Source organism: Oryctolagus cuniculus, chromosome 8 (genome assembly GCF_051225735.1).
Source record: "Oryctolagus cuniculus isolate XC-2025 breed Fujian yellow rabbit chromosome 8, ASM5122573v1, whole genome shotgun sequence".
Lineage (NCBI taxonomy): Eukaryota > Metazoa > Chordata > Mammalia > Lagomorpha > Leporidae > Oryctolagus > Oryctolagus cuniculus.
This window is the reverse complement of record NC_142874.1, coordinates 88,610,236-88,622,318: the sequence shown is the minus strand read 5'-3', so window position 1 is coordinate 88,622,318 and position 12,083 is coordinate 88,610,236. Positions and strand designations below refer to the sequence as shown.

The following is a 12,083-nucleotide window of genomic DNA, read 5'->3' as shown; positions in this document are numbered from 1 at the left end:
GGGAGAAATCCCAATGAAATGCTATGAAGTCTCTGACTGGCATGAAGATAATGGTAACACCAACAGACACAGATTCACTATGTCTAATTCTCATTCAGCCTATGACCCTGCATAACCACTTGGAGCAGAACAACTACAAATGAAGAGCCTGAAATCATGAATTCCCAGGCTCGATTTGTTATGTGATAATGACAAGAAACCTACTTCCTACCAAGTCACTAACTTTTGTGAATCTATTCGTTAACCACCATATCTTATCTTTTCAAGATAAAATACTTGATCTTAAAGTACTTATAGTCACAAAAAAAAGAAGAGTACCCTATTACAAAAAGAATGAAAATAGGAAAAAGTTGAAGTTTGCATTCAGTGATGTTTAAAATTGAAATGTAAACTTTTTGTATGGTATGCTCAAACATTTTTCAAAGGATATTTCTAGAGATGTATGATTATTTAATAGTTAATGTACATTGTTATTGACTACCTCTTGACCCAGTATGTCAGTGAGATTATCCCGAAAAAGTACAACTGTTGTCTAGATTTTTCTGTACTATGTCATAAAAAATGGGAATGGAGGGATTATAAGGCCCTTTCACAAAAGTTATTTAATTTTTAAAATTAAAGCACTGAAAAAGAAGAATATGCCTGATTTAAAAAACAGGAAAAGTGGCAGCATTCAGTCTCTAAAACTTGTTAAGGGCACACTGAGTTGAAGATATGGCTTGTGGACTCATGCAGACTTGTGTTTCTGGTTCTCAGAAGCAAATTAGATAAACTCTGAATCTAAGCTTTTCTCATATGTAAAATGTAGAACACTAACATGTAAAATGTAAAAAGCAGAACACTACTTTCTTCATAGAATTAGTATGAAGAGTAAAATGAGATAATATATGTAACATGATAGCTTATAAAGATCAGTCCACAACTGGGATTATTATCATTGTTAAGATGTCTTCCCAAGGCCATTTATTACTTAGGACCTAGAAATAAGTGATTTTCAATAGTATTTCTAAAAGATGAATGTATAGATATGCACTATAAATTTGACATTTTTCACTAGAATGAAATGGCAACAGAGATTAATATAGCAGCAACTATATAGTGGTAGAAGTAAAACAATACTGATTTAACAACTTACATCAAAATTTTATACATACATACACACACACACAAACACACACACCATGGCTTTATTTATAAAATATTCTCATTTACTTGAAATTATACATTAAAGTGGTCAATGACTCTTCAAAATAGGTGTAATTTATTCTCTGTTGGATGCTAGACAGTTATATAAAAGAAGGGTGAGTGATTTATGACTTATAAATAATACCACACAGATACTTTTTGAGTCCAGTCATCATCAAGGTTGATCAAGTTTCATCACATGGTTGCTCTTCATTTAGTGTCAAAATGCTATAATTTGCTTTAGATTCCTGAGGTAAATACTGCTGGATGTTTAAAGCAACCTATACCCAAATCCAAAGTTTCATCTGACGACATTCTCAGTAGGCACACTTCTGAATTGTTCAGTACAAAGAGACCTAAAGTGACATGCTTGGGGCTTTGTGTTGTGGTATAGTGGGTAAAGCTACTATAACAAAAAAACAGGCATCCCGTATGGACATCTGTTGGTGTCCCAGTTATTCTATCTCCAATCAATCACCCTGCTATTGGACAGGGAAGACAAGTAGAAGACGGTCCAAGTGCTTGGGCACCTCTCACACACGTTGGAGACCCAGATGAAGCTCCTGGCTTTGGATTGTCTCAGTCCTGGATGTTGCAGCTACTTGGGGAGTGAACCAGAGTATGGAAGACCTCTCTCTCTCTCTCTGATTCTCCGTCTCCCTATGTAATTCTGTTTTTAAGTAAATAAATAAATATTAAAAAAAAAGTATACTGGAGGGGAATATCTAACCTCCACTCTAAATCTCCTTGGTGATGAAAGTTTCCTAAGCGCACACATTTCTGACCCTTTCTCTTTTTATTTGGATTTACTCTGCCATGGGAGGTAGAGGCATTTTTTGATTGGTAAAGTTGGGAAGGCATAGCCTTGCACCCAAGGAGCAAGCTATCTCTGCTGATTTTCCAGGAAGAGATTCTTTCTCTTTTTCTTTTTTTTTTTTTTTTTTTTTTTTGACAGGCAAAGTTAGTGAGAGAGAGAGAGAGAGAGAGACAGACAGACAGACAGACAGAGAGAAAGGTCTTCCTTTTCCATTGGTTCATCCCCCAAATGGCCACTAACGCTGGTGCGCTGCGCCAATCCGAAGCCAGAAGCCAGGTGCTTCTCCTGGTCTCCCATGCGGGTGCAGGTCCCAAGCACTTGGGCCATCCTCCACTGCACTCCCGGGCCACAGCAGAGAGCTGGATTGGGAGAGGAGCCACCGGCACAGAATCCAGTGCCCCAACCGGGACTAGAACCCAGGGTGCTGGTGCCGCAGGCGGAGGATTAGCCTAGTGAGCCGCGGCGCCAGCCAGGAAGAAATTCTTACCTCCCTTCAGCCAAAGGGCCTGCACAGTTCAATGCTGTCCACACTTAAGTATGTTCTCTACCTATTTCTGATGTTTTATTTTTTTAGCAAGCCTTTTTGACTCTTTTGCTAAGGAAAAGTCTCTAACTTGTCTTTTATAAAAAAAAAAGTGAGTTTTTTTGGCCTCCATATGCTACTATTTGCTTTAATTTTTAAAGATTTATTTATTTATTTGAAAGGCAGAGTTACAGAAAGGCAGAGGCAGAGAGAGAGAGAAGACTTCCACTCCCTGGTTCACTCCCCAGATGGCTGCAACAGCTGGAGTTGCACTGATCCAAAGCCAGGAGCCAGGAGCCTCCTCCAGGTCTCCCACATGGATGAAGGTGCCCAAGCACTTGGGCCATCCTCCACTGCTTTCTCAGGCCATAGCAGAGAGCTGGATCGGAAGTGGAGCAGCTAGGATTCATATGGGATGTCAGCACTACAGGCGGCAGCTTTACCCGCTAAACCACAGTGCCTGCACCTGTTTTATTGTTAAATTTGCTTAGAACACAGCCGTGGAAGAGGGAAACTATTTTTTATCTTACGCACTCAGCATTTCTGAAAGTTGATGTCCTTTCTGAATTATCATTAAAAAGTTTTGAGCTTCTAATAAAAGAAACTCCTTTGTCCAATAGATTATACCATGACCATCTTTCAGAGCCTATACTTGAGCCCCACTGTTCTCCATGGAGGGAATTCAAACTATTTTGTAATTTTAGAAAGCAGAGAGCCAAACCCAAAACCTTAGGCCAACCCAAACCTTAGGCTACCATTTGGATTTTTCTAAGCTTACTGTTGACCCTGATACATTGCACTGAGGAAAAAAGGCAGAATTAAAGCAGGCAAACTCTTATACTTATGATTATAGGTAGATCTTCAAATTTAATTTCATTTGTAACCAGCTCCTGAAGAAACACACTTCTATACAGCATATAAGGTAGGCAGCTAAATAACTCACCTTCTGTGCATATGCCATTCCAGGGGTACACTTACCTCAGCTGTGTGCTTTGCTACATTCCCCACGATGACAATGACTTTCCCTTTGAAGTTCTGGAGCACAGCTGTGTGAGGACCTTGGGTGAGCTCCCCTTCTGCAGTGAACGCAGAGCTGAATGGAATGTTGATACTGCCTGAAATGTGACCCCGAATGAAACTGGGAAGGAAGTTTAAGGAAAACATTTATTTGAGTGTCAGAGAGAAACTCTGAGAAGGAACTGACTCCCAGAAGACAGTGTCAAACATCTGCATACTCACATGGTTATTTTAACTACATGACATAAGGTACCTCTAAAACACTTGAAAATTTAGCAAAAAAGAGAAAGAAAGCAAACTTGACAAAATAATTAGGAAAGAGATCCTGATGCAGTAAAGCAATGAATATTGGTTGCACAATGTTCATGCCTCTCAGTGTTTTACTATTACCTGGATTATTTTAAAGTTCTGAAAATGATACAGGCAAGTTACTGCAAAAGCATATCCTCTCTGGTCAAGCTATCGCTAAATGGGCTTCCACACACAATTGTTAGAGGTCATTAATGTGGATTGGAAATGTTTCATTGGTTACTTTCTCCAGAAAACTTAGATGACATTTCCATTATTTCCAATTTTATGCTCTCTGAAGGAGGTGACATCTTACTGTTTATGCACTTTAATCAAGTACCTTTTCAAATAAATATAAATATAAAAACTGAAAACTTCTCTGAAAGAGATGTATATGATGCTTCAATAGTTGTATCAATTTGGGGAGGTTTTCACTGAGAAAGTGATGGTCAGGTTAAAATTTGAAGAATTAATGAAAATTAATTATTAATGGGCTAGAATGCAGGTGGGATAGGATAGTGAAGTGGGTACAGTAGGGAAGGGTTGGCATGGCCAATAAGAAATGAAGAAAGGCTGGTGTCAGTGGAATTGAGAGCTCTGAGGAACATGAGGTGAGATAAAGCTAAAGATGGATGCAGAGTTCAGATCATGCAGGGCCTGATGATGCTGCTCTTTGTCTTGAGAGCAAAATGAAAGTCAGAAAGTATTTTAAGCATAGAATTAACATATTAGATTGGAATTTCGGCAACAATGTGGAGAAAGGCTAGAAGTGGATTGAATGTGCAGGCCTATTTATAAGAAGTATAGGCAATTTCTCTCCCCTTTCTTAAGAATCGCTAATGACTTCCAGGCAAGGATGTTTATGTGTTCAATAGAGGCATTTTCCGCCAAACTTCCACTTCAGATATATTATTTTAAAAATAGAAAAGTCATAGAATTTTAAAAAGGTTATGACAAAAGCCAGTAATATTCCCTCCCTTCCCTCAAATACATCAATAATCATGGCAGAAGTAGAAATATTCCAATTATTATGACAGTTTCTCAGTTACCTGTTTGTAGATCATTTTTTAGAACTCTCTCTTCCTCCCTGTCTCTTTTATACATTTTTTGTCTTTTAATCTCTTCAAATATGTTATCAAAAATCTAACTTCTTACAAATACTGGAAGGTTAAAAATTAGTGTTTGGCCAGCACCGTGGCTCACTTGGCTAATCCTCCGCCTGTGGTGCTGGCACCCTGGGTTCTAGTCCCAGTTGGGGTGCTAGATTCTGTCCCGGTTGCTCCTCTTCCAATCCAGCTCTGTGCTGTGGCCCGGGAGGGCAGTGGAGGATGGCCCACGTGCTTGGGCCCTTACGCCCACATGGGAGACCAGGAGGAAGCACCTGGCTCCTGGCTTTGGATTAGCACAGTTCCGGCCATGGCGGCCATTTGGGGAGTGAACCAATGGAAGGAAGACCTTTCTCTCTATTTCTCTCTCACTGTCTAACTCTGCCTGTCAAAAAAAAAAAAAAAAAATTTAGTGTTCATGGACGTCAATGCCACTTGTGCCAAAATCGAATCAAAAATTGTGATAGAACTGTTGGACTTACACTGTCAATGTGTATACATGACTGTGGTTAGCCACATAAATACTTTGGCCTCTGTTTCCTTAGAGTCTCTAATTTGGGATCTCCATAGCTGTAGCTTTATAAATTCTTAATTTTTTATGATATGATAGTTTTTATGATATGATTGTTTACCCCCATCGTGTTTATGATCACATGCAAAGGCTTTTTTTAAATGCAAAAGGTGAATGCAGAGAATTCAGACTTTCATCTAGAATATAAGGAAAGCAATGGAGTGACAGAATCCTAAAGTACATACTGTTCCACATTCATCCCTAACGTTACCTTGGTGCAAAAAACCTGTACATACTTGTCTTCCACTGCCCTGCTATGATAGAAAACCAAAATCCTTAGAGCAAGGAGAAAGTGCTTATCTCAACATATTCTGTATCATACTGCTCTTCTTGCCATTTTAGCCTAGGACTGGTCAAGAGGCAATTTTGGTCATTTGAAATCACCATATGTCATAAATTGTTTTTCATTGCACTCTATTTACTCTATCAAATTAAGAAAAAACAGAAAAAAACTTCTCTTCAGTTATTTTAAAAATCTTATGAGTATTTTGATTATGAAGGACACAGAGAGTATCCAACTACCTACCTTTACAATATATTCTGACTGCCTCCAAAGGGTTTAGAATTTGGACCTGGCATTGTGGTGTAAAGGGTAAAGCCACTGCCTGTGACACCAGGTGCTGGTTCATGTCCCAGCTGCTCTACTTCCAATCCAGCTCCCTGCTAATGGCCTGGGAAAAGGAGTGGAGGATGACTGAAGTGTTTGGATCCCTGCAACCCAAGTGGAAGAGCTGGATGAAGCTCCTGGCTTTGGCCTGGCTCAGCCCTGGCCATTGTGGCCACCTGGGGAGTGAACTAAGAGATGAAAGATTTGTCTCTCCCTCTCATTGTAACTGACTTTCAAATAAATAAATAAATGTTTAAACAGTGTTTAGAAATTGACTAAAATTCTACATATAATTTGTTATGTAATAATTTGTTGTAGCCAGTTAAGTAATTACCAAAGAGAAGGATCCTTAACCAAAATTGTCTTTATTGTCTAACTCATGTAAACACAAGAGACTGTTCCTTGCAAATGTACTTATTGGTAACTAGGCTGATTTTATTCTCCGCTACTGTTTGCCAGAAATGGAGGTGAGGATAAAAGATTTAGGAGTTTGTTCCCTCCTACCTATACTTCACTCTCACAAGCACTTGTGCTTATGGGCTCTATTGCAATTTTGTGACAAAGAGTGCTCTTGGACAAGTGTTCTTAGATGTTTTTCAGGACTTTTTGGTTGAACTAGACTTAAAATAAGGGAAGTATGGGTTAAGTCTATTTTGTGCCTTGTTTTCAAAAGGGTAGCCAAAATATTTGAAATAGTTTTTGGTTTTGGATAACTTTCCTCCTCCCAAAAAAGAGTATTGCTATCATATTTTGTCAAGCATTTTAGAATTTAATCTAGATTTATTTTTTTACATATCAAGCCATAATGCATGAACATAAGAAAATTCTAGGATGATAACAAGTTTATGACATACTTGCAATAAAAAAGGCAGTCTAGACAAAAAAAACTTTGAAAACATGTAATAGATGATACTGAACCTACAAAGTTCCCCAGATGCTCATCTATGATTTTAGATACAGTTACTGGATATTTAGAGAGAGATGGGTACTTTTTTTGTTAAAAAAATATTCACAAAATTTGTCTCTAACAATTTTTGTTCTAGAGTCAGAGACTTTTGGTTTTGTGATATGTTTCTAAATGAATTACATGTAATTTTATAGCATAAAGCTTAACAGTGTCTGAGCATTGCTTGTACTTCTGATTCTCAATGGAGCGATCTGATTGGTTCAGCTTCATCTACTTTTACCTTCATCTCCTACCCTCCTGCAGTCATGGGAATGGTAGAGTCACCTGATGTATAAAAGCAGCCTAGGCTCAACTCAGCTTTTCATCAAGGGCAGTGCTGGGGACTCTTCTGATCAAGATGTGTGGATTTATTTCTGGGGTTTCTATTCTGTTCCTTTGGTCTTTGTGTCTGTTTTTATGCCAGTATCATGCTGTTCTGGTTATAATAATTCAATGGTATTTTTTGAAATCTGGTAATGTGATGCCTCTAGCTTTGTTTTTATTGTTAAAAGACTGCTTTGTCTATTCAGGGTCTTTTGTGTTTCTATGGGAATTTCACAATTTTTTTTTCTAGTTCTGCGAAGAATGTCATTGGTATTTTATGGTGTTGCACTGAACCTGGAAATCATTTTGGGTAATATGGACATTTTGATAGTATATTTCCAATCCATTAAGAAGACATCTTTTGGCCAGCGCCGCGGCTCAAAAGGCTAATCCTCCGCCTGCGGCGCTGGCACACCAGGTTCTAGTCCCGGTTGGGGCGCCGGATTCTGTCCTGGTTGCCCCTCTTCCAGGCCAGCTCTCTGCTGTGGCCTGGGAGTGCAGTGGAGGATGGCCCAAATCCTTGGGCCCTGCACCTGCATAGGAGACCAGGAGAAGCACCTGGCTCCTGGCTTTGGATCAGCGCGATGCGCCGGCCGTAGCGCGCTTGCTGCGGCGGCCATTGGAAGGTGAACCAACGGCAAAAGGAAAACCTTTGTCTCTGTCTCTCTCTCTCTCACTGTCCACTCTGCCTTTCAAAAAAAAAAAAAAAAAAAAAAAGACATCTTTTCCATTTTTTTTGGTGTCTTCTTTAATCTCTTTCACTAATATTTGTAATCTTTTAAAAAAGTTTTATTTTATCCCCTTCTCTCTGTTTCTCCCTTTCTATAACAGTTGATTTTCAAATCTTTTTTTAAAGGTTTATTTTATTGAAAGAGTGACAGAGAAAGGGAGAGACAGAGATCTTCCATCTACCAGTTCTCTTCCCAAACAGTTGCAGGGACCAGGTTGAACCAGGAGGAAGCCAGGGGCCTGACTACAGTTGCAAGTCAGCAGCAGCCGCAAACCTTGGAGGGGCATAAAAATCTTGGGAGGGGCTGGAACCCTGGCCTCTCCACTGGGCCTGGGCAGGAATAGAAACTCAGAGCCAGAGTCCTCAGTAGGCAAGTGGTTTGCTGGGCTGGGCCTGGCACAGAAAGCTACAGCTTTGTAAGAATCCTGGGCTCATTGGAGCACAGAATGCCTAAGTGAGAGCCCCAGGCAAGAGATCAGTGTACTGTGCTGGTCATGGTGTGGAAAGCTGAAAAGAGTGTGTTGCATGTGGTGTTGGGCAGGGCACAGAATGTTCAGGCTACAGCCCCCAAGCAGTGCGCTTGGCTAGGCATGGCACAGAAAATCTGTAGCTGGGCTTCAAACGGCACGTTAGCTGCCAGCTGTGTGGATCATGGCACAGAAAAGCCCATGCTAGAGCCCTGAGCAGGCGCGATGCATGGGGCTTAGAAAGTCCAAGCTGCTGTTTGTGAGGTGTGCAAGGATGCAGGATGATACCCAGGATTGGCAGAACAGAGAAACTCTGGCTGTCAGAAGGAAAGGCTGCAGCCAAGTGTTGTAGAGCTCAGTATTCAGGCCCTTCTCTGTTGATATTAGTAGTGGGCTGGGCACCCTGTTCATAGCAGGCACACTATCCTCTGTGTGTTTACCCTTCCAAATGTGCACACTATTCACTCCAGGTGGAACACTCACACTTGCAAGGACTGTCCCTGGTGTGCCGGCAGACAGCTCAAGCCTTGATGGACAGACAGGGCAAAGCCATGGGAACTCTGAGTGCAGTGTACACACATTCCAGCAGTTATGAGCAATGTTTCAAGTGGCTGGGGGAGAGAAAGCAGTGGGGAGGACACTGAGGAGGACAATCTCCACGTCTGAGGGACAGGCACCTGTACTTCTAGAGGCTTAGGGGCTGCATATCCTAGCAGCCCTGCTGCCACTGTCCCCTGAGATGCAGAGTACTATTTGGGATAGGGGGCTGGGGTTGCCCATGCTCTTTGAGACTCAAGAAGATCTGTCACTCAGTGTTTTTGTTTTTTTTTTTTCCTAGAGTGCAGGAATATCCATGGGACTCCTGGGAAGGAGATACGCAAGGTTTGACAGTGACTCCTTGACATGGTGGTACTACATTGTAACAGACTGTGCTCTGAGGGTTGAGGAGAAGGCACATCGCAAGTGTTTTCTCTGAAGTGATTCTCCCAGGGAGCCCTGCTTCCTGAGTACAGCTCTGTGGTGACTTCATACCCATAAGTATTCCTGCAGATGGGCTCCACTGAGGCTTCTGCTTACCCTTTCCCCTAGAAAGGGGAAATTCCTCAGCCATGAGGAGTCAGGGACTGGTTGCCTTTGTTCCCTTCCCTGTGCTGCCATGCTTCATCTCAGTGTCTTGCTATGATCCCACCATTCCCCTACTATGTTCAAGTGATCTTTGGGTATTCATCTTGAGATGAATGCCTTGGGCCTTCTCAGTGGAGGAGAAGGCCAAGGCTTGGCATCTCTACTTGGTCATCTTGAACTCTCCCCCAGGTTAATATTTTAAAAATAAGGTGTGCTGATAACCACATTTCTGCTGAGAAATCTTCCACTGCTGCCAAGAGAACAAATTTCTCAGTTTGGTCCTCATGAGTAAGACCTAACTACTTTAATTCTGAGCAAACTGGACCATGCTCTGTTAATAATGTATTTTCTGTTGGTTCCTATAATTTTCTTTCTCTAATTATCTTTTCTCCACCTATTTTAGTGTTCAAATATTATTATTCTTTTACATGTTTCCTCCGTGGAATCTTCCCTTTCTTGTACATCTTTCAATAACAATTTTATTCTGTCTATACTTCGATCTAAACTCTAAACAACTTACAGCAATGACCTGTATTTATTTCATCTTTGGATCTCGTAAAATGCACAAGAAAATGTCTAAAATATGACTTACATATTTTTCAAATAATGACTTTCAGAATTATGCAAATCTAGAGTACCTTATCTCAGTATTAAATATGCTAAAATGCCTTTCACTACCATAACAATGCTTGCAAATACCATACATAAAATTCCCTTTTGCAGCACACACTTTGAAAAAAAGGAAATTAAATAGCAGGAAAACTGCTTTCTCTGGATTTTTTTTTTCTAGCACAGGTAATGACCTAAAGCACCTGGTAAAACTGGCTTATTTTAGAGCAACGCTGGAGATCTCTTTCTTAATGACAGCACAAAACAATGTTTATATACATAAATCTCTGGGTGATTCCATTTTTCCAGCCTTGCCTGAACCATTATCTCTATATCTGTCCATCCTTCACATGGATTACAATAATTTCTCTGAAATATAAATCTGAGAATTCCACTTACTTGATTAAAATTATACTTTTTCACTGCCTTTAGAATAAAACCCAACCTTCTCAGTATGTTAAAGAACATTCCACACGAAGCTGTCTTTGCCTATTCCTAGTCTAGTCTCATTTCTAATTCTCATATATTCCAGCCACATAGCCCTACATCATCTCCACCCAAAAGAGTTCTTGTAATTCTCTGAATGTGTCCTTCTCGGCCTCCCTGCTTTCCATAGACTTTTTTGTTTGTTTGTTTGTTTTTCCTGCTTCAGTCTGAAGTCCTCTCTCCCTACTTTGCTGTGTTAACTTCTACTGATTTTTAAGGACTCATCTCGGGCATCATCTGGGTTAGGAGCCATCTGTATTTCCATGACATTTTGGGTATACCTCAGACATAGACCATTTCACATTATACTGCAACTATGTATTTGATGTGTCTGTTTCAGCTACGAGACCATACATCCCTGGTGGATAGGGGCTGTCATTTAATTGTGAATCTCCATTACTTAGCAAAGCAGATCCATAAGCAGGACTGCCAGATGGAATGAGATTGTCAGGCACCCTAGGAATTGGGGCTATAGATAGGTCTGGGGAAAATAGCAGATCTTCAGCAGTTTAAATACTTCTCAAAACTAAGTACTAATCCAAGCAGTGGATATAGCTATCACATATACTCATGTAAAACAAGTTCTTTCACATATGGAAATACAACTGGATGGAAATGTTAATTTAGGTAGAATGAATCTAAACTCAAACAGGATGAAAAAAACTTACTAAACTCCTTATCACCATTCATCCTGCTCTGACCACAAATATATCTAACTTACTTTGAAGAAATTTCTAGGAATACATTTTTAAGGACATAGAAACAATAGTAATATTAGTACTAACAAAGGTAAACATGGTAGAATAATAAAAACAACTGGCTTTATGTGTTTTTTTTTAAATAAAAAAAACCTCAAAACTCTTTTATATAACTTTTGATATAAAAGAAAAAATGATAAAAGCTCTACAAATAAAGCTCTAAAAACTCAGCTTTGCCTTCAAGCAAATGAGACAAATACTCCTTCAAAGTATTTCTGATTATAGATAACATCAGCTGTACCCACATTTACATCACTAAGAACTTTCATAATATAAACTCCAGGAAATTTGAAACTCTAAATATTTACATGTATTAAAGAAAGTAAGTTTGGCTTGCATATTGTCTTTGAAACTATTACTTACGAAGTTTATGCCATCATACAAGAAACTTTCTATTACCTCTTTATTCTTACACAATTATTGTTTGTTCCAGAATTCTCATAATGCATTGAAAAGCCAATCTATCAGACTTGAACCTTCACCTAGATTAATATTTCACGTTTCTCTCTTATAAATAAAAGAAA

At 39.6% G+C, this 12,083-nt stretch overlaps 1 protein-coding gene across 5 annotated transcripts in view; it reads right to left on the bottom strand.

Moving 5' to 3' along the window:
- TBCK (TBC1 domain containing kinase) overlaps positions 1–12,083 on the bottom strand; it is a 244,973-nt gene that overhangs the window by 39,604 nt on the left and 193,286 nt on the right. For all 5 annotated transcript variants that reach the window (XM_008267520.5, XM_008267519.5, XM_002717178.6 and 2 more), the window contains one exon: positions 3,504–3,663. In XM_008267520.5, coding sequence (XP_008265742.3) covers positions 3,504–3,663 — 160 coding nt within the window. The remainder of the gene's footprint in view (positions 1–3,503; positions 3,664–12,083) is intronic.